Source organism: Somniosus microcephalus, chromosome 18 (assembly GCF_052327205.1).
Source record: "Somniosus microcephalus isolate GS21.2 chromosome 18, FLI_Smic_1.0, whole genome shotgun sequence".
Classification (NCBI taxonomy): domain Eukaryota; kingdom Metazoa; phylum Chordata; class Chondrichthyes; order Squaliformes; family Somniosidae; genus Somniosus; species Somniosus microcephalus.
Genome location: NC_141004.1, coordinates 83700650 through 83723232, shown reverse-complemented (window position 1 = coordinate 83723232; position 22583 = coordinate 83700650). Strand labels below are relative to the sequence as shown.

Below are 22583 nucleotides of genomic sequence, written 5' to 3'. Positions count from 1 at the left end.
AAGTCCCACCTTTCCCAGAAGCAGACCCAGTGATCCAGGAAACTAAAGCCCTCCCCCCTGCACCATCCCTTTAGCCACGCATTCATCTGTTCTATCTTCCTATTCCTATACCCACTGACCCACTTGTGACATGGGTCAGTAATTGGTTGGGAGGTCAGAGACAGAGTGGGGATAAAGGGTAGGTCCTGATTGGTGGGATGTGACAAGTGCTGTAGGATCTGTAGTTTCTTCCTTCATCCAAATCATGAATCTATACAGTGAGAGAGCTTAGAGCCAAGTTTAGAGATGACACTAAGTTAGGAGACACAGTAAGTTGTGTTAATGGGAGCAGGAAATCACAAAACAATGCCCATTGAGAGCATTGTGTTAGTTCTGGGCCCCGCACCTCAGGACGGACATATTGTCCTCGGAGGGGAGCAGCACAGAGTCACCAGACTGATACTAAAAGGGTTAAATTAGAAGGAATCATTGCATAGACAAGGATTGTATCACCACGGGTATAGAAGATTACGAGGTGATCGAATTGAGGTGTTTAAGATGATTAAAGGGGTTGATAGAGAAACTATTTCCTCTGGTGGGGGGAGTCCAGAACAAGGGGGAATAATGTTAAAATTGTAGCTCGGCCGTTCAGGGGTGAAATCAGGAAGCACTTCTTCACACAAAGGGTAGTGGAAATCTGGGATTCTCTCTCCTCCCCACCCTCCTCCACTCCAAAAGGCTGTGAATGCTGGGAGTCAATTCGAAATTTTCAAGATGGAGACTGATGGATTTTTGTTGGGTAAGGGTATCGAGGGATATGGAGCAAAGGCGGGCAAATAGAGTTGAGGTAGATCAGCCCTGACCTAATTGAAAGGCGGAACAGGCTCGAGGGGCTGAATGGCCTCCTCCTGCTCCGATGCTCTCCCCACCACAGCCTGCAAGGCCACGGCCCTGAACTATCACTCCAAGTGAGTCAGTTGATTTACTTTTCCACTACTTTCATTCCCTGCCCTCCTCACCTGTAAGTGAGGACACTTTGCAGGGTACAGTTGGCTGCCCGCTATATCACACGCAGGCAGTTTTGAGCCAATGTGTTGAGATGAGCTTGGCTATCCGACCATGGGGGCAGCACAGACAAGCCACAGTCTCAACTGAAATCCGCACAGGGCAATTTTTTTTAGTCATCGGGAACCCTGGCTCTCCCTCAGTACTACACTGGAGTGTCAGCCAAGATTATTGGCTCAAGTCTCTGGAGTGGGACTTGAACCCACAACCTTCCGATTCAGAGGCGAGAGTGCGGCCCACTGAAAAACGGCTGACAGACAGAAAGGAAGGACTTTTTCATTCCGAAACCCTGCCTATATAAGGAATGGTTGTACAGCCTAACTCCGCAGCGGGTTTGTGCACAGTAGGATCCCACAAAGAGTACTCGGGGTGAGTGACCAGTGTTTGTGCTGTGTTGCTTAGGTTACCCAACCTGTAAGGAGAAGCTGAAACTGCGGCCCGGGGGCCGTTACGAGGTGATCTATAACTACGTGCAGCGACCCTTCATCCACATGTCGTGGGAGAAGGAAGAAGGGAAGAGCCGGCACGTGGACTTCCAGTGCGTCAGGAGCAAGTCCATCACTAACCTGGCCTCCGCTGCTGCCGACGTTCCACGGGACCACGGGATCGTGCATCACGCGCAGGTGGACGAGCTCGACATCCTGGGCCCATCACAGGGGCAGGTCGTGGGTCAGAGCGCCCAAGAGTAGTGGAGAGCTCGGGGCACAGACACTGCACACAACACGTGGACCGAACACCAGTGGGAAAAGGGGGCTGCAGAAACAGGCCTCCATCTGCCCCGTCATTGGAAGATACAAGGTGGTGTGAGGGCAGGCGGTGTGACAGTAGGCCCTTTGTGCATGTTACTGGTCGCTGCTCCAGAGCAGGGTCACAGGCCAGCGAGCAGCAGCATTAAAGACCCCTCCAGAACAGCTGAACCTTCCACTGGACCAGAGCATTGGGAGCGCAGTGATCGGGCACGTGTTCCGGCGCAGTGATCAGGCGCGTGTTCCGGCGCAGTGATCGGGCACGGATTCGCGAGCTGGGCAGGAGTCTTGCTGTTGCCATACCGAACACATTCACCTGGACTGGGCACTTTGATTTCTGTATAAAATCCATTGGTTTTGTTCACATGGGAGGCAGGTGCTGCCAATATAAAGTGGAGGCATCGTGCCCTGCATTGATATCACTGGTGCCATGAGACTGTGTTTGTGTGGCAGGTGTACATGGAGAGTGGAGTGGCTGCACCCCTTACACAGACTCCAATCATGGCAGTGTTGGTACCTCTGAGCCTGTCCCTCCGTCACCCATTCATTCTGTCAGTAACAGTGAGAGGAGCTTGAAGCTGACAAGTAGGAACCCAGGGCCCAAGCTCCTCAGTGAGATGCAGTTTTCCAAGTGCCTTTGGACAGACAGGCTGGTCACACGCAATCTTCCTGAAGAAACGTCTGGCTGTTTATTTCAGTCGGTACAAGTTGCTGTAAAAATCAGTGAGCGTGCTCAGTGCGGGATGGCACATCCCGAGTCACTTCAGGCTCCCAACCCCAGCTTTCCATCACTAAAATCCTCCTCTCCCTGATTGCCACACCTCTCGCCCTCCTAAAGGCAGGAGCAAAGGGCCCGAGGCACTGGGGGCAGGCACTCGGAGTGAAAGGGAGGAGGGCGGTAAGGATCCCCACTGCACCGACCGCCAGTTCGCAGTGCCCGGCTCTCGGCTGTGTATTGGCCGGAGGCCCAGCTCAGTGTCTTCCAAATAACCCAAGGCTGAGTAGGTAGGAGCAGTGGCGGTCCAGATCACTAAAATGTAGTGGGTCAGGTACAAAACATAATCAACAAGGCTAATGGAATGTTAGCCTTTATCACTGGAGGGCTGGAATATCACAGAATCACAGAATCCCCACAATGCAGATAGAGGCCATTTCGGCCCATCGAGCCTGCACCAACACATATCCCACCCTTTCCCCGTAACCCCACGTATTTAATCCCCTAACACTAAGGGTCAATTTATCATAGCCAAATCAACCTAACCCACACATCTTTGCAGGGGAGGAGGTTTTGCTGCAGCGGTTAGACCACCTCTGGAGCACGGTGCACAGTTCTGGACATCGCACCTTAGAAAGCATATACTGGCCTTGGAAGGAGTGCAGCTCAGATTCACCAGAATGTTACCAGGGCTCCAGGGTTAGATTATGAGGAGAGATTGCATAAACTAGACTTATATTACCTGTAATATAAAACGTTAAGGGGGAATTTGTTTGAGGTCTTTAGGATTTTGAACGGAATTGATGGGGTAGAGAGAAACTTTTTCCGCTGGTGGGGGAGTCTAGGACAAGGGGCCATAAACTTAAAATCATAGCCAGGCCAATCAGGAGAGTAGTTAGGGAACACATCTTCATGCAGAGAGGTAGACGGGTGGAACGCTCTCCATAAAAAGCAGTAGATGCTAGCTCGATTAATAATTTTAAATCCGAGATTGATAGATTTTTGCCAGACGAAGGATATGGAGCCATGGCAGGTGGATGGGGATAGGATACAGATGGCGGAACATGCTCGAGGGGCTGAATGGCCTCCTCCTGTTCCTGTGTTTCCCAGCTGCCCCATGCTCCCTCGTGCAGACTCAGTGCAGAGTTGCTGTAACACAGTCTAAACCATCATGTTCGACACACTCCACTTTAAACCTGCACAGAAATCAGTACCACAAATGTCTGATAAACCCATCTCTGCTCACAAAATATCACCGGGGGAGCTGGTACCCACAGCAACCAGGTACAGGTCCCTGTCCTCTGGAGACTCACATGGCAAGACTCGGGGCATGGCCCCAGAGTGTGTGGCCATTGTAGCCCAGCCTGTACCAGTTCTCACCTGCTGATGTGTGCGCTGTAACAGGTGGGAGGGAGCAGAACCTCTGGCCGATTCCCATCTCCCCGAACCAGAGGTTTACAGCACAGGAGGAGGCCATTCAGCCAATCGTGTCTGTGCCAGCTCCTTGCTGGAGCAATCCCAAACTCATCCCACTGCCCCGCTCTCTCTCCATAGCCCTGTATCAATCTTAAAGTAATCCCACTGCCCCGCGCTCTCCCCATAGCCCTGTACAAATCCCACTGCCCCGCGCTCACCCCATAGCACTGTACAAATCCCACTGCCCCGCGCTCACCCCATAGCCCTGTACTAATCCCACTGCCCCGCGCTCTCCCCATAGCCCTGTACTAATTCCACTGCCCTGTACAAATCCCACTGCCCCGCGCTCACCCCATAGCCCTGTACTAATCCCACTGCCCCGCACTCTCCCCATAGCACTGTACAAATCCCACTGCCCCGCGCTCACCCCATAGCCCTGTACTAATCCCACTGCCCCACACTCTCCCCATAGCCCTGTACTAATCCCACTGCCCCGCACTCTCCCCATAGCACTGTACAAATCCCACTGCCCCGCACTCTCCCCATAGCCCTGTACTAATCCCACTGCCCCGCACTCTCCCCATAGCACTGTACAAATCCCACTGCCCCGCGCTCACCCCATAGCCCTGTACTAATCCCACTGCCCCACACTCTCCCCATAGCCCTGTACTAATCCCACTGCCCCGCACTCTCCCCATAGCACTGTACAAATCCCACTGCCCCACACTCTCCCCATAGCCCTGTACTAATCCCACTGCCCCACACTCTCCCCATAGCACTGTACAAATCCCACTGCCCCGCGCTCACCCCATAGCCCTGTACTAATCCCACTGCCCCGCACTCTCCCCATAGCACTGTACTAATCCCACTGCCCCGCACTCTCCCCATAGCACTGTACAAATCCCACTGCCCCGCACTCTCCCCATAGCACTGTACAAATCCCACTGCCCCGCACTCTCCCCATAGCCCTGTATCAATCTTAAAGTAATCCCACTGCCCCACGCTCTCCCCATAGCCCTGTACTAATCCCACTGCCCTGTACTAATCCCACTGCCCCACGCTCACCCCATAGCACTGTACAAATCCCACTGCCCCGCGCTCACCCCATAGCCCTGTACTAATCCCATAGCCCCGCGCTCTCCCCACAGCCCTGTACTAATCCCACTGCCCCGCGCTCACCCCATAGCCCTGTACTAATCCCACTGCCACGCGCTCTCCCCATAGCCCTGTACTAATTCCACTGCCCTGTACAAATCCCACTGCCCCGCGCTCACCCCATAGCACTGTACTAATCCCACTGCTCCGCGCTCTCCCCATAGCCCTGTACTAATCCCACTGCCCCGCGCTCTCCCCATAGCCCTGTACTAATCCCACTGCCCTGTACAAATCCCACTGCCCCGCGCTCACCCCATAGCCCTGTACTAATCCCACTGCCCCGCACTCTCCCCATAGCACTGTACAAATCCCACTGCCCCGCACTCTCCCCATAGCCCTGTATCAATCTTAAAGTAATCCCACTGCCCCACGCTCTCCCCATAGCCCTGTACTAATCCCACTGCCCTGTACTAATCCCACTGCCCCACGCTCACCCCATAGCACTGTACAAATCCCATAGCCCCGCGCTCTCCCCACAGCCCTGTACTAATCCCACTGCCACGCGCTCTCCCCATAGCCCTGTACTAATCCCACTGCCCTGTACAAATCCCACTGCCCCGCGCTCTCCCCATAGCCCTGTACTAATCCCACTGCCACGCGCTCTCCCCATAGCCCTGTACTAATCCCACTGCCCCGCGCTCACCCCATAGCACTGTACAAATCCCACTGCCCCGCGCTCACCCCATAGCCCTGTACTAATCCCACTGCCCCGCGCTTTCCCCATAGCCCTGTACTAATCCCACTGCCCTGTACAAATCCCACTGCCCCGCGCTCACCCCATAGCCCTGTACTAATCCCACTGCCCCGCACTCTCCCCATAGCACTGTACAAATCCCACTGCCCCGCACTCTCCCCATAGCCCTGTATCAATCTTAAAGTAATCCCACTGCCCCACGCTCTCCCCATAGCCCTGTACTAATCCCACTGCCCTGTACTAATCCCACTGCCCCACGCTCACCCCATAGCACTGTACAAATCCCATAGCCCCGCGCTCTCCCCACAGCCCTGTACTAATCCCACTGCCCCGCACTCTCCCCATAGCCCTGTATCAATCTTAAAGTAATCCCACTGCCCCGCGCTCTCCCCATAGCCCTGTACTAATCCCACTGCCACGCGCTCTCCCCATAGCCCTGTACTAATCCCACTGCCCTGTACAAATCCCACTGCCCCGCGCTCACCCCATAGCACTGTACAAATCCCACTGCCCCGCGCTCACCCCATAGCCCTGTACTAATCCCACTGCCCCGCGCTTTCCCCATAGCCCTGTACAAATCCCACTGCCCCGCGCTCACCCCATAGCCCTGTACTAATCCCACTGCCCCGCGCTCTCCCCACAGCCCTGTACTAATCCCACTGCCCCGCGCTCTCCCCACTGCCCCGCGCTCTCCCCACCGCCCCGCGCTCTCCCCACTGCCCTGTACTAATCCCACTGCCCCACTCTCGCCCCACTCTCTCCCCATAGCCCTGTACTAATCCCACTGCCCTGTACTAATCCCACTGCCCCACGCTCTCCCCACTGCCCCGTGCTCTCCCCACTGCCCTGTACTAATCCCACAGCCCCGCTCTCTCCCCACAGCCCTGTACTAATCCCACTGCCCCGCGCTCTCCCCACTGCCCTGTACTAATCCCACTGCCCCGCTCTCTCCCCACTGCCCTGTATCTTTCTCTGCCTCAATCACTCCTTGTGACAAAGCATTCCATGCTTGAACAACTGTGTGTGAAGAAATTTCTCCTAACCTTTCCCCTCACTTAGTGACAATTTAAAATTGATGGTCCCTCATCATTGACTGCCCAACCAGAGGAAATATTCTTTCCCCAATCACTAGCCAAACCCTTCAGAATTTTTATATCTATTAAATCTCCTCCTCTGTTCCAGTGGAAATAGTTCCAGTATCTCGGGTGTCTCCTCCTAACTATAGCTACCCATCTCTGGCATCATCCTGGTGAATCAAGTGTGTCTGTGGTCTGTCCTTTCGAGAAACTGCACAGCCCTCCAACTGTGACCAACGTTTGGTATAAATTCATCATCACTTCCTTCGTCCTGTGCGGTAAGTAAATATCAGAGAGTTGTGAAGGAAACTGCCTCCCAGGTCTGGGCCACCTTAGGTTGAACTTTCGGAGAAGCTTCTTTTGGATTTGTTTTGAGCTGACTGGAGTCACAGAATCTGAGTGAGCGTGTTATTTACTAGAAGTGACAGATTCTGCCTCTCCCTCGTCTGGGGCACATCCCTCGACATGGCTCTTCCACCCACTCATTTCCCCCATTGAACCAATGCCTTTTTGAAGGAGGTTTTTGGGCTGAGGACAGGATTACTTTGACAATTATTTAAATACCTTTAAAGAATCAAATGATATTTGGAACGGGATCAGCGTCACGAATCCCAGCACTGCGAGGGAATTCATTCCCATGGAATAATTGTGTTGCGGTCAGGGGGAGAGGAGGGGGGCTACCAAGGGCGGAGGCGGAGTGAGAGGGTCTGTGTACAGTGACTCTTGACAGACCCTGTACTCGAGTTCCCTAATCCCCGATATCATGCTAATACTAATAGAATAAAACAATTGTATTCACCCGACAATGCAATATAGTATTTTCTATCTCAGTGTATTTATTTAAAAGAAAGTCAGCAATCGTCTCCTCCCTCCATGGTCTGTGCAAAAAGGTCCCTCCTTCCCTGTTTCTGCCACTTAACCCTGGCGCTAAATACAATCTCGGTGGTCCTGGGCAAGGGAAGGCAAAACCAAACTAGGCTTTCCTCTCGCTCAACTGTGCACTGATCCCAGCCGGGAAGGGGTGCACAGGATAAAGGCAGAATGGTGATGCCTCCCGTGGTTGAGCGCCTCAGCAAGAGCCAGCATCTTCAGCCAGGGAGGAAATGAAACCAACCCTGCCGCTTGAGATAAATAATGAATCCAAGAGCAGAGAGGGAACGTGGAGGAGGTCTGCCTGTATTTCAGTGAGCGAGTAGTCAATCTATGGAGCAGCCTCCATCGGGAGACGTTGGAAGCATTAGTATTGGTTCATTCAAATGCAAATGAGATAAATTTTGGAAAGTGATATTTTGGGATCCTGCATGAGTAATTTGAGACAGGACGTGGCGAGTGTTGCAGGCTCGAGAGGAACAGGTAACTTTGAAGCTCTGGTTCCCAAAGCTCTCCACCACTGGGGTTTCCTCGCCTCGTGTCTGGGTCTGTTGCAGACTCATTGATCGAGATTGATCGCAGTGATTAGTCAACAACTCCATTATCGTTGTATCACATCACTACCAGGATGGTCGAAGGCGAATTAGGGACCGTTGCTTTTTTCCATTCAGCAAACTGTTTGATTTTGCTCAATAAAGAATGTTCACAAATATAAACTGTAAAATGTACAACTTAATACAGGAATGCAGACAAGCAGCCCTTTGCTGGGGATGTATGTGATGCCAGTTTTACATCTGGGGCTGACAAGCTTGTGTTGGGATTGTGTATTACCCACAGAAACTATCCAGTGGATCTGTGCAATGAGTAATAAATTGCACGTGCTGGGTTTGATGTCTGCCACCAGAGGGGGCGAGAATGCACTCGGCAACTTGGAGTGTGCATTCCCTTCCGGCCTTTCTGTATAATGGACGCCACACACTGAAACGTCGATGGTTAATTTTCTCTCCCCATCCCCCCCGACCTTTTCTGGTCAGCCGGGGGTCTGGCTGGAAACCCAGAGCAGGCTGCTGAATCTCCACACCAAGTTATTGAGGCTCCACAGCTGGCCACCATACTGTCACTGTTTAACAATCCTCACTCGCACTGCCTCAGTACAATGTCCCCAGACAACTCTCATCGCTTGCTGGGTTACACAGCTTTCCTCAGGTTCTGTGATGTCCGAGAAATGCACGTGGCGGCTTTCACCAACCCTGAAATACTGTGATATTTATTAAATATATACTAGACTTGCACCTAAGGCGCAGAAATCAATCTCTCCCCAGAAACAGAAAACTACACACAAAATTTCAAACAGACACAGTGACGTTAAGTAAAAGATTTTATAATACAGTTTTAAAGAAAGTGGCCATCGTAAAAAGCAATACTGCAACTTACACAACACTTAGACCAGATCCCCGAGCCAGCGGGACCGAGCCAGCCTCACCACACAGCCCTTCCTCCAACCCCACTCCATCTTCCTGCTCACTGGCCTCACTCCACCGAGAGGCTGCAGACCCCGGGTACTGAGGCCTGGGCTGCAGACACACCCCCCCCCCCCCCCAGGTACTGAGGCCTGGACCGCAGACACCGCCCCCTCCCCAGGTACTGAGGCCTGGACTGCAGACACCCCCCCCTCCCCGGGTACTGAGGCCTGGACCGCAGACACCGCCCCCTCCCCAGGTACTGAGGCCTGGACTGCAGACACCCCCCCCTCCCCGGGTACTGAGGCCTGGACTGCAGACACCCCCCCCTCCCCAGGTACTGAGGCCTGGGCTGCAGACACACCCCCCCCCCCTCCCCGGGTACTGAGGCCTGGACCGCAGACACCGCCCCCTCCCCAGGTACTGAGGCCTGGACTGCAGACACCCTCCCCCTCCCCAGGTACTGAGGCCTGGACTGCAGACACCACCGCCCCCCCCCAGGTACTGAGGCCTGGACTGCAGACACCCCCCCCTCCCCGGGTACTGAGGCCTGGACCGCAGACACCACCGCCCCTCTCCTCCCCAGGTACTGAGGCCTGGACCGCAGACACCCCCCCCTCCCCTCCCCAGGTACCGAGGCCTGGACTGCAGACACCCCCCCCCCTCCCCTCCCCTCCCCGGGTACTGAGGCCTGGACTGCAGACACCCCCCCCTCCCCGGGTACTGAGGCCTGGACTGCAGACACTCCCCTCCCCGGGTACTGAGGCCTGGACTGCAGACACCCTCCCCTCCCCAGGTACCGAGGCCTGGACTGCAGACACCCTCCCCTCCCCGGGTACTGAGGCCTGGACCGCAGACACCGCCCCCTCCCCAGGTACCGAGGCCTGGACTGCAGACACCCGCCCTCCCCAGGTACCGAGGCCTGGACTGCAGACACCCTCCCCTCCCCGGGTACTGAGGCCTGGACTGCAGACACCCTCCCCTCCCCGGGTACTGAGGCCTGGACCGCAGACACCGCCCCCTCCCCAGGTACCGAGGCCTGGACTGCAGACACCCGCCCTCCCCAGGTACCGAGGCCTGGACTGCAGACACCCGCCCTTCCCAGGTACCGAGGCCTGGACTGCAGACACCCCCCCCCTCCCCTCCCCAGGTACCGAGGCCTGGACTGCAAACACCCCCCCCTCCCCTCCCCAGGTACCGAGGCCTGGACTGCAGACACCCGCCCTCCCCAGGTACCGAGGCCTGGACTGCAGACACCCCCCCCTCCCCCTCCCCAGGTACCGAGGCCTGGACTGCAGACACCGCCCCCTCCCCGGGTACTGAGGCCTGGACCGCAGACACCCTCCCCCTCCCCAGGTACCGAGGCCTGGACTGCAGACACCTTCCCTCCCCGGGTACTGAGGCCCGGACTGCAGACACCCCCCCCTCCCCAGGTACCGAGGCCTGGACTGCAGACACCGCCCCCTCCCCTCCCCAGGTACTGAGGCCTGGACCGCAGACACCCCCCCCTCCCCTCCCCAGGTACTGAGGCCTGGACCGCAGACACCCCCCCCTCCCCGGGTACTGAGGCCTGGACTGCAGACACCCCCCCCCCCCTCCCCTCCCCTCCCCAGGTACCGAGGCCTGGACTGCAGACACCGCCCCCTCCCCTCCCCAGGTACTGAGGCCTGGACTGCAGACACCCTCCCCTCCCCAGGTACTGAGGCCTGGACTGCAGACACCCCCCCCCTGGTACTGAGGCCTGGACTGCAGACACCCCCCCTCCCCGGGTACTGAGGCCTGGACCGCAGACACCCCCCCTCCCCTGAGGCCTGCACTGCAGACAGCTCCCCCCCCCCCCGGGTACTAAGGCCTGGATGGAGGATGGCTAGCGCTGCAATCAGCTGCTGAACCCCAGACTGGGATTGAAGCCGATTTGCCTCCTTCCCACAGGTGCAGACTCTGCTGGGCTGCAGCTCCTCTGGTTCCTCCCTCAACTGACCATTATTCATGTGTGAGACTAGATCAGTGTTTGCAAGCTATCACACCATGGGGGGCAACACTCACACACATTCACAGCTCCTGAACGGGTTAGACATTGGGTGGGGAAATTTATCGCTAAGTTCAGCTGGACTGTTCTGCTGGGACCAGCTGCTTCTTTCAAATGCAGAGTCACTGCCCTCACAGACCGCCCCCACCCCAACCTGAAATGATTTTTTAAAAATTAAAAGAACAGTTCTCTTGCCTGATGACGTGTGCAAGTCCCACTGAGGTTGTGCAGCACAGACCAGTTGCTTACCCCAATATATCAAAAGGGAAAAGCATTTCCCTCTGTCTTGTGACCTCCAGCAATGTATCAGAGAGGAGCCCTGGAGCCATTCTGCAGCCTCACCGTTCACAGTCTGCTGTAGAACATGGCACAGCAAGAGTTGGCTCTCAAAGGGGAGCAGGGCACAAATTGGCAGAACACACTTTGCCAGTACACTGGAGGAGCAGCACCTCCTCTCTGGGAACTGCGCTGAGATTTTAAATTTACCGTTCATCAGTTGTTATGGCGATGAGCTATTCCATCGAGCCCAGTGATGGTCACAATGAATTGTCAGCCCTCAGCCATGTAACTCCAGCCCTGTACCTACAATCATCCTATGGGGCCTTTACTGTTAGTGTGTGCACACACTCAGGATAAACCGAGACCACATCCCTTATTGTGCAGGAAGTGAGGGTCTCTACAGAAACACACCATTCAACTCTGGCATCAGCCATGACCATCGCGCTAACTCCACTGCCCTCACCAACCAGGATTCACTGCTCGCTCTCCGGAATCTCCATCGCCAGTGGAAGAGGGGCCAACATCAGACCGCCCTTCCCGGGTCACAGAGTGACTGACCAATGGGACTCCCTGGGGAAGGGGGGGCGACACTGACCAATGGGACTCCCTGGGGAAGGGAGCGACACTGACCAATGGGACTCCCTGGGGAAGGGAGCGACACTGACCAATGGGACTCCCTGGGGAAGGGAGCGACACTGACCAATGGGACTCCCTGGGGAAGGGAGCAACACTGACCAATGGGACTCCCTGGGGAAGGGGTCAGCCTGGAGGGGGACAGGGTTGTGGGTAGGATGTTTTGTTGTCTCACTTCCTCTCACTGATTAAGGCCCTGTTGTATCACATTCAACAATCACTTACACGCAGAATAAAGTACAATTATTCCCAAATCCCACCAATGGCCATTTCCCAGAGTCTGGATCAGCAGAAATCCTTTGGAAAGCTAAAGGAAGTGGCAAGAAGGTTGCAAGCCCATAGTTCATTCTGCCACTTGGTAGGACCCAGGACGAGGGTCCACCCAATAGGAGCACTGCGCAGAACCTGGCAGCAACTTATTGCCTGGCGCAAAGTCACTACAGCTCCGGCCAGCAATTCCCATAATATCTGGTCTACATGTAGCAGCTTCACGGATTTTTATCTTTTGCCCTCTAACACAGAGATATACAGGGGGGAGTTTACTGAAATGGCACCTGAAAATGCATGAGCATTCTACAAGCTTGCGATGTATATACTGGATTTTACAGTAATACTGGACCAGGAAGTTCAATCTGAGCCAAGATGGGGGAGCGGAGAGAAATAAAATGAATCAATAAGGAAGAAAATGAGGAGATTTTCAGATAACCACAAAGAATTATCTGAGGCAGAGACTAGTTCCGACCGACAGCTTGTTGTACACACTTGCAGCTGGTGCACAAACTACACACAAACAATGCAGACCTCAGCTCTGAACGAAAAGTGAGAATCTTCAGCCAAGACTGCAGAGATCCAGGCGCAAACCCCCACCCCCACCACAACAACCTCCAGAGCAATGCAAATCGGGCCAACACTCCTTCTATACAAGTACAAACACAAATAGTATTTATAAACAAGAACCAGCACAAACGCTCCCCCAAAAAATAATAAAAGCTGCATATAGTTAGAAATCAAGGTGAAATCAGCACAAGATTCGTTTCAAACCCCATCCAATTAATAAATGCAGATAAAAACACATGATGAGAATAGTACCTTGGTGTTTGCAGAGTGCTTGACTGTGCAGTCAACAACAAATGGTGGGAGCTGGCACTGCCAGTATCAGCCAATGAACGACTGGGGCAGCTGCAGGCCAGCCAGCTGTGCATGGCCCGGCCAGCTGTGCATGGGCCAGCTGCCTCGCCGCCGGTCTATCACTGGGCTGCTTTCTACCCATCCTGTACATCACTATGTATTGTGAATCTGACTACACCACCCTCTGCCCAATACTGTGCATCTCTCTCATTGTGGGTAGGAATCGCACAACACTGACATAATTCACCGATAATCACTGAGAAACACTTTCTACACAGGCCCTCGTCGTTTCCGTTTAAGGTGGGGTGGGGCGGGGGAGGGGGAGTGGAAGGGGGGATGAAGTACCCCTTCCCCAGCCACCAGGGAGCACGCAGTGAAGGGAACACCATCCAGAGCCACAATGGATGCATCTGCTGGTAAAGGTTTGCTCTATCAGCCACTAGGAGCTGAACTGGACACAGTGGAATTCGGCTGGGGGAGCACACAGCCCTCGACTGGCAGTGCGGGTGAATGAAAGGCAGAGACTCGGGAACGCCAGGCCTGTGTTGCAGGGGTCCCATTGAGCCCTCCGCTGCCAGTGCTGTTGCTGGTTTGGACGTGCTGCCCAAGGTCCAGGACTGCTTCCCAGCTAATATCGGCCCCCGCCGCCCAGCGAGAGATTATAAAGGATATCTGGATATTAGGAATAAAATCTCAGTAATTTCTCAGTCCTTCACAACTGTCACTATCCACGGCAGTAAGGCTCCACCAACGGACCAATCAAGTTGCTAAGAAAAAATAGGCACTAAAGCAGTGACGTGAGCCCTTGGAGTCAAAGTTCATCACTTCCCGGACTTCATGTAGGAGGGAATCGCTCCACGGGCAGTCAGTCCCTCGAATCGCTTGTAGGTGTAGTTGATGAAAACCCAATCCTTGTTCTTGTAGTCTGTCTCCGAGTGGTTACTCACTGCAACTGGAGGGAGGGAGAACGTGAGGCACAAAACTCGACACAGGCAGGAGCTTTGGGAACGGAGTAATAGATTGTAAAAATACAGCAGCGATCAACCAGCTCCAGCAACTGCCCCGCTCGCATATATAACTGACACCCCCCCCTCCGAGATAACTGCCCCACCAATCCATTGTAACCACCCACCATAACTGACCCCCCATACCCGATATAACAGACCCCCCATACCCGATATAACTGACCCCCCATACCCGATATAACTGACCCCCCCATACCCGATATAACTGACCCCCCCCATACCCGATATAACAGACCCCCCATACCCGATATAACAGACCCCCATACCCGATATAACTGACCCCCCCATACCCGATATAACTGACCCCCCCCATACCCGATATAACTGACCCCCCCATACCCGATATAACTGACCCCCCCATACCCGATATAACTGACCCCCCCATACCCGATATAACTGACCCCCCATACCCGATATAACTGACCCCCCATACCCGATATAACAGACCCCCATACCCGATATAACTGACCCCCCCCATACCCGATATAACTGACCCCCCCCATACCCGATATAACTGACCCCCCCATACCCGATATAACTGACCCCCCATACCCGCCATAACTGACCCCCCATACCCGATATAACTGACCCCCCCCATACCCGATATAACTGACCCCCCCAATACCCGATATAACTGACCCCCCCATACCCGATATAACTGACCCCCCCCATACCCGATATAACAGACCCCCATACCCGCCATAACTGACCCCCATACCCGATATAACAGACCCCCATACCCGCCATAACTGACCCCCCATACCCGATATAACAGACCCCATAACCCGATATAACTGACCCCCCATACCCGATATAACCGACCCCTCCCATACCCGATATAACTGACCCCCCATACCCGATATAACTGACCCCCCATACCCGATATAACAGACCCCCATACCCGATATAACTGACCCCCCCATACCCGATATAACTGACCCCCCCCATACCCGATATAACTGACCCCCCCCATACCCGATATAACTGACCCCCCCATACCCGATATAACTGACCCCCCATACCCGATATAACTGACCCCCCCATACCCGATATAACTGACCCCCCATACCCGATATAACTGACCCCCCCATACCCGATATAACTGACCCCCCCATACCCGATATAACTGACCCCCCATACCCGATATAACTGACCCCCCATACCCGATATAACTGACCCCCCCATACCCGCCATAACTGACCCCCCATACCCGATATAACTGGAGCTGTACCAGATTTTGTGGGAGGTCAATCAGCAAGCTCCAGTAACGGTCCCACCCCATGTAATAGGAGCTGCACCAAGCGTGACCCAAGCCCGATCACGGTGTGCTGTGTTGTCACTGGGATTATTTGGTACAAATACTTGACAGGAATACTTCATTAACCGTACCTGAGTGAATTAGGGGAACAATGAATGTATCGGTTTAATCAGACACTGGGCAATCTCTGGGTGCTGTTAAATTTAGGGGGTCTTGGGTATTTCCAGCAGCACCAGACGAGCAGAGGCCAGCTCACCCAGGACACAACACTTCAAACCTGGCCTGAGCAGCTAAACGAGATCCTCCATCGGGGGAGCTGCTGTGCGATCCTTCCAACTATCACCGCAGACAGCACCCCCCCCCGCCCGCCAAGGACCCCCGCCCCCGAGGGATCCTGCTAGGGACCCCCGACCCCGAGCCCCGTGGGACCCCGCCAGGGACCCCCGCCCCGACCCCAGCCCGCCAGGGACCCCCACCCCCAAAGGATCCCGCCAGGGACCCCCAGCCCGCCAGGGACCCCCAGCCCGCCAGGGACCCCCTGCCCACAACCCGTGCCCCCAGCCCGCCAGGGACCCCCGCCCCCGAGGAGCCTGCCAGGGACCCCCGCCCACAACCCCCTCCCGTGACCCCAGCCCGCCAGAAACCTCGCCCGCGAGGGACCCCCGCCCCTGAGGAGCCCGCCAGGGACCCCCGCCCACAACCCCCTCCAGTGACCCCAGCCCGCCAGGGACCTCGCCCCCGAGGAGCCCGCCAGGTACCCCGCCCCCGAGGAGCCCGCCAGGGACCCCCGCCCTTGAGCAGCCCGCCAGGGACCCCCGCCGCCAAGCAGCCTGCCAGGGACCCTCGCCCCCGAGCAGCCCGCCAGGGACCCCCGCCCCCGAGCAGCCCGCCAGGGACCCCCACCCGTGACCCCAGCCCGCCAGGGACCCCCACCCGCGACCCCAGCCCGCCAGGGACCCCCACCCGCGACCCCAGCCCGCCAGGGACCCCGCCCCCACCAGCACGTCCCTCGGTGTTAAACAGCTTCAAATGGAAGCACAGATTGAGTGATTTTTCTGCTGGTCAAAGTTGGAGTGGACACAGTGTGAAGATTTTCCCAGTGCTTTCCGCTCCTGAAATCCCAGTGACAACACTGATTAGACAAAGAACGAAGGTGCGAGTTGCAGAACCAACAGCTGATAGAGGTTAGTTGCATTTAAATACACCGCCACCATTAACTGGCAGTTACTGACACGCGGAGAGGTTAAAAGCAGTTGACAAACAGCCAGCAGCAGGAACTTGCTGACTTTGAGTTAGAAGGACACACACTGGCAACAGCCCAAACAGTCCCACTCTCACTGGTCCCTGTACATCACGGCTGGCCATTTGATGACTTCTTTGCTTCTCGTTTCACAACGCATAGCATTTTCAAACCAAGCGGGCTGGGCGGGCCGCTGGCTCCTGGTAATGCCCTCCTCCCTGAGCAGTGCTTGCCCGCTCCAGGTGCCAGTCCAGATCAGGCAGCAATGCTGCACTCCAGCACAGATACCTCCCCCGGCACACTGTGGGCTTGGCTCATTGTCCCTCTCTAGTCTCCGAATCATTGAGCAAGATGTCACCCTCCCTCTGGGACTTTTGCTGCCACAGGTCTGCAGTCCGACTTGTTTAGCGAGAGAGTGCAGAGAGCTTCCCCCGGTGGCGCAGCTTGTTAATGCCAGCGAGCAGCCAATCCAGAGACCAGGGGGACCCCCAGCTCTGGGGAGGTAGGTGGCTGTTTCTCAGTCACAGTGATACAATTGGCCTCAGTGCCTGGTAAAGGGGGAGGGAGGGGTAAGATCAGCTCAGTCAGGCATTGCCCAGCAAGACTGAGCGAGCACCTCCAGTAAAGGGGAGGCACGGTGGAGACATTTTTAGAAACTAAAGTAATTACTTAATTAAGGTGGGCTGGACTTGGAGGATACCGAGTGTCAGGAGATTAACGAGTGGAAATGTCATGCTGTTGTGGGGGAGGGGAGGTGGGGAAAAGAGGTATGTCTGCTTTAAAACCAGACAAGGGAGGGGACAGCCCCACAGTAACTGGAATTGGAGAGTTGATGGGGTCAGCAGGTCACGCCTACACCTGAGAGACCAGGGAAACAAAGAGGTTATAAAATGGCTGCCCCCATGTGAAGCCAGCTGTGCAGTAAAGTATAGGACTGGTAGAGTTTAGTAAGGGTTGAGGGGAATAAAATGCTGGTTACCTGTCTTAGAGGACAGACACTTCTTACCACTACTTTCTAGCCCTGCCTGTGACACTCCTGGAGAAGAACAGCAGAAAACACTGCATCATATTCGAACACATCAGCTTCACATAAACACAGCAAGTCCCATGTGGGACCTCAGGAGAGGCACAGCAAGGTGCAACACCATTTACAGGAGCAGAATGTCGGGCAACACACAGACACCTCCGTCAGGCTAGGATTTCACTCCACACACCAGCACCGAGCTCATTTAAGGGGCAATAGGCAAGAATGTTTTAATTAACAATCTGAAAGGGCGGTGGAAGCAGATTCAATATTAACTTTCAATGGGGAGTTGGATAAATACATCGAAGTGGAAAAATTTGCAGAGCTGTGGGGAAAGGGCATGGCGGGGAGGAGTGGGACTAATCGGAGAGCTCGGTCAAAGAGCTCTGGGGAAAGGGCATGGCGGGGAGGAGTGGGACTAATCGGAGAGCTCGGTCACAGAGCTGTGGGGAAAGGGCATGGGGGGGGAGTGGGACTAATCGGAGAGCTCGGTCACAGAGCTCTGGGGAAAGGGCGTGGGGGGGGAGTGGGACTAATCGGAGAGCTCGGTCACAGAGCTCTGGGGAAAGGGCGTGGGGGGGGAGTGGGACTAATCGGAGAGCTCGGTCACAGAGCTCTGGGGAAAGGGCGTGGGGGGGGAGTGGGACTAATCGGAGAGCTCGGTCACAGAGCTGTGGGGAAAGGGCGTGGGGGGGAGTGGGACTAATCGGAGAGCTCGGTCACAGAGCTGTGGGGACAGGGCGTGGGGGGGAGTGGGACTAATCGGAGAGCTCGGTCACAGAGCTCTGGGGAAAGGGCGTGGGGGGGAGTGGGACTAATCGGAGAGCTCGGTCACAGAGCTCTGGGGAAAGGGCATGGGGGGGGAGTGGGACTAATCGGAGAGCTCGGTCACAGAGCTGTGGGGAAAGGGCGTGGGGGGGGAGTGGGACTAATCGGAGAGCTCGGTCACAGAGCTGTGGGGAAAGGGCGTGGGGGGGAGTGGGACTAATCGGAGAGCTCGGTCACAGAGCTGTGGGGAAAGGGCGTGGGGGGGGAGTGGGACTAATCGGAGAGCTCGGTCACAGAGCTGTGGGGAAAGGGCGTGGGGGGGAGTGGGACTAATCGGAGAGCTCGGTCACAGAGCTCTGGGGAAAGGGCATGGGGGGGAGTGGGACTAATCGGAGAGCTCGGTCACAGAGCTGTGGGGAAAGGGCATGGGGGGGAGTGGGACTAATCGGAGAGCTCGGTCACAGAGCTATGGGGAAAGGGCATGGGGGGGAGTGGGACTAATCGGAGAGCTCGGTCACAGAGCTGTGGGGAAAGGGCGTGGGGGGAGTGGGACTAATCGGAGAGCTCGGTCACAGAGCTCTGGGGAAAGGGCATGGGGGGGAGTGGGACTAATCGGAGAGCTCGGTCACAGAGCTGTGGGGAAAGGGCGTGGGGGGGAGTGGGACTAATCGGAGAGCTCGGTCACAGAGCTCTGGGGAAAGGGCATGGGGGGGAGTGGGACTAATCGGAGAGCTCGGTCACAGAGCTCTGGGGAAAGGGCGTGGGGGGGGAGTGGGACTAATCGGAGAGCTCGGTCACAGAGCTCTGGGGAAAGGGCGTGGGGGGGAGTGGGACTAATCGGAGAGCTCGGTCAAAGAGCTGTGGGGAAAGGGCATGGGGGGGGAGTGGGACTAATCGGAGAGCTCGGTCACAGAGCTGTGGGGAAAGGGCGTGGGGGGGAGTGGGACTAATCGGAGAGCTCGGTCACAGAGCTGTGGGGAAAGGGCATGGGGGGGGGGTGGGACTAATCGGAGAGCTCGGTCACAGAGCTGTGGGGAAAGGGCATGGGGGGGAGTGGGACTAATCGGAGAGCTCGGTCACAGAGCTGTGGGGAAAGGGCATGGGGGGGAGTGGGACTAATCGGAGAGCTCGGTCACAGAGCTCTGGGGAAAGGGCATGGGGGGGAGTGGGACTAATCGGAGAGCTCGGTCACAGAGCTCTGGGGAAAGGGCGTGGGGGGGGAGTGGGACTAATCGGAGAGCTCGGTCACAGAGCTGTGGGGAAAGGGCATGGGGGGGAGTGGGACTAATCGGAGAGCTCGGTCACAGAGCTCTGGGGAAAGGGCGTGGGGGGGGAGTGGGACTAATCGGAGAGCTCGGTCACAGAGCTGTGGGGAAAGGGCGTGGCGGGGAGTGGGACTAATCGGAGAGCTCGGTCAAAGAGCTCTGGGGAAAGGGCGTGGGGGGGAGTGGGACTAATCGGAGAGCTCGGTCACAGAGCTGTGGGGAAAGGGCATGGGGGGGAGTGGGACTAATCGGAGAGCTCGGTCACAGAGCTGTGGGGAAAGGGCATGGGGGGGAGTGGGACTAATCGGAGAGCTCGGTCACAGAGCTCTGGGGAAAGGGCGTGGGGGGGAGTGGTACTAATCGGAGAGCTCGGTCACAGAGCTCTGGGGAAAGGGCATGGGGGGGGGAGTGGGACTAATCGGAGAGCTCGGTCACAGAGCTGTGGGGAAAGGGCGTGGGGGGGAGTGGGACTAATCTAATCGGAGAGCTCGGTCACAGAGCTCTGGGGAAAGGGCATGGGGGGGGAGTGGGACTAATCGGAGAGCTCGGTCACAGAGCTCTGGGGAAAGGGCATGGGGGGGAGTGGGACTAATCGGAGAGCTCGGTCACAGAGCTGTGGGGAAAGGGCGTGGGGGGGAGTGGGACTAATCGGAGAGCTCGGTCAAAGAGCTGTGGGGACAGGGCGTGGGGGGGAGTGGGACTAATCGGAGAGCTCGGTCACAGAGCTCTGGGGAAAGGGCGTGGGGGGGAGTGGGACTAATCGGAGAGCTCGGTCACAGAGCTGTGGGGAAAGGGCGTGGGGGGGAGTGGGACTAATCGGAGAGCTCGGTCAAAGAGCTGTGGGGAAAGGGCGTGGGGGGGAGTGGGACTAATCGGAGAGCTCGGTCACAGAGCTCTGGGGAAAGGGCATGGGGGGGAGTGGGACTAATCGGAGAGCTCGGTCACAGAGCTGTGGGGAAAGGGCGTGGGGGGGAGTGGGACTAATCGGAGAGCTCGGTCACAGAGCTCTGGGGAAAGGGCGTGGGGGGGAGTGGGACTAATCGGAGAGCTCGGTCACAGAGCTGTGGGGAAAGGGCGTGGGGGGGAGTGGGACTAATCGGAGAGCTCGGTCAAAGAGCTGTGGGGAAAGGGCGTGGGGGGGAGTGGGACTAATCGGAGAGCTCGGTCACAGAGCTGTGGGGAAAGGGCGTGGGGGGGAGTGGGACTAATCGGAGAGCTCGGTCACAGAGCTCTGGGGAAAGGGCATGGGGGGGAGTGGGACTAATCGGAGAGCTCGGTCACAGAGCTGTGGGGAAAGGGCATGGGGGGGAGTGGGACTAATCGGAGAGCTCGGTCACAGAGCTGTGGGGAAAGGGCATGGGGGGGAGTGGGACTAATCGGAGAGCTCGGTCACAGAGCTGTGGGGAAAGGGCATGGGGGGGAGTGGGACTAATCGGAGAGCTCGGTCACAGAGCTGTGGGGAAAGGGCGTGGGGGGGAGTGGGACTAATCGGAGAGCTCGGTCAAAGAGCTCTGGGGAAAGGGCATGGGGGGGAGGAGTGGGACTAATCGGAGAGCTCGGTCACAGAGCTGTGGGGAAAGGGCGTGGGGGGGAGTGGGACTAATCGGAGAGCTCGGTCACAGAGCTCTGGGGAAAGGGCGTGGGGGGGGAGTGGGACTAATCGGAGAGCTCGGTCACAGAGCTCTGGGGAAAGGGCGTGGGGGGGAGTGGGACTAATCGGAGAGCTCGGTCACAGAGCTCTGGGGAAAGGGCGTGGGGGGGAGTGGGACTAATCGGAGAGCTCGGTCACAGAGCTCTGGGGACAGGGCGTGGGGGGGAGTGGGACTAATCGGAGAGCTCGGTCACAGAGCTGTGGGGAAAGGGCGTGGGGGGGGAGTGGGACTAATCGGAGAGCTCGGTCACAGAGCTGTGGGGAAAGGGCGTGGGGGGGAGTGGGACTAATCGGAGAGCTCGGTCACAGAGCTGTGGGGACAGGGCGTGGGGGGGGTGGGACTAATCGGAGAGCTCGGTCACAGAGCTCTGGGGAAAGGGCGTGGGGGGGAGTGGGACTAATCGGAGAGCTCGGTCACAGAGCTCTGGGGAAAGGGCATGGGGGGGAGTGGGACTAATCGGAGAGCTCGGTCACAGAGCTGTGGGGAAAGGGCGTGGGGGGGAGTGGGACTAATCGGAGAGCTCGGTCAAAGAGCTGTGGGGAAAGGGCATGGGGGGGAGTGGGACTAATCGGAGAGCTCGGTCAAAGAGCTGTGGGGAAAGGGCGTGGGGGGGGAGTGGGACTAATCGGAGAGCTCGGTCAAAGAGCTGTGGGGAAAGGGCGTGGGGGGGAGTGGGACTAATCGGAGAGCTCGGTCAAAGAGCTGTGGGGAAAGGGCGTGGGGGGGGAGTGGGACTAATCGGAGAGCTCGGTCAAAGAGCTCTGGGGAAAGGGCATGGGGGGGAGTGGGACTAATCGGAGAGCTCGGTCACAGAGCTCTGGGGAAAGGGCGTGGGGGGGAGTGGGACTAATCGGAGAGCTCGGTCACAGAGCTCTGGGGAAAGGGCATGGGGGGGAGTGGGACTAATCGGAGAGCTCGGTCACAGAGCTGTGGGGAAAGGGCGTGGGGGGGAGTGGGACTAATCGGAGAGCTCGGTCAAAGAGCTGTGGGGAAAGGGCGTGGGGGGGAGTGGGACTAATCGGAGAGCTCGGTCACAGAGCTGTGGGGAAAGGGCGTGGGGGGGAGTGGGACTAATCGGAGAGCTCGGTCACAGAGCTCTGGGGAAA

The 22583-nt window shown here is 56.8% G+C and overlaps 2 protein-coding genes across 7 annotated transcripts in view; one reads left to right on the top strand and one right to left on the bottom strand.

Annotated features, from left to right (window-relative positions):
• LOC147105420 (BTB/POZ domain-containing protein KCTD20-like) overlaps nucleotides 1-8432 on the top strand; it is a 177595-nt gene extending 169163 nt beyond the window's left edge. Inside the window, exon 6 of the mRNA XM_086011727.1 lies at nucleotides 1447-8432. Within this exon, the coding sequence (XP_085867853.1) occupies nucleotides 1447-1733 (287 nt within the window). The 3' untranslated portion in view covers nucleotides 1734-8432. The remainder of the gene's footprint in view (nucleotides 1-1446) is intronic.
• A 2344-nt stretch (nucleotides 8433-10776) lies between these two features.
• LOC147105419 (serine/threonine-protein kinase 38) overlaps nucleotides 10777-22583 on the bottom strand; it is a 175617-nt gene continuing 163810 nt past the window's right edge. For 4 of the 6 annotated variants that reach the window (XM_086011719.1, XM_086011717.1, XM_086011718.1 and 1 more), the window contains 2 exons: nucleotides 17748-17804; nucleotides 10777-14197 (listed from right to left, as the gene is read on the bottom strand). In XM_086011719.1, the coding sequence (XP_085867845.1) occupies nucleotides 14067-14197; nucleotides 17748-17804 (188 nt within the window). In that variant the 3' untranslated portion in view covers nucleotides 10777-14066. Of the gene's footprint in view, nucleotides 14198-17747; nucleotides 17828-22583 lie in introns of all 6 variants that reach the window. The other 2 variants (XM_086011720.1, XM_086011716.1) reach the window with 2 other exon arrangements.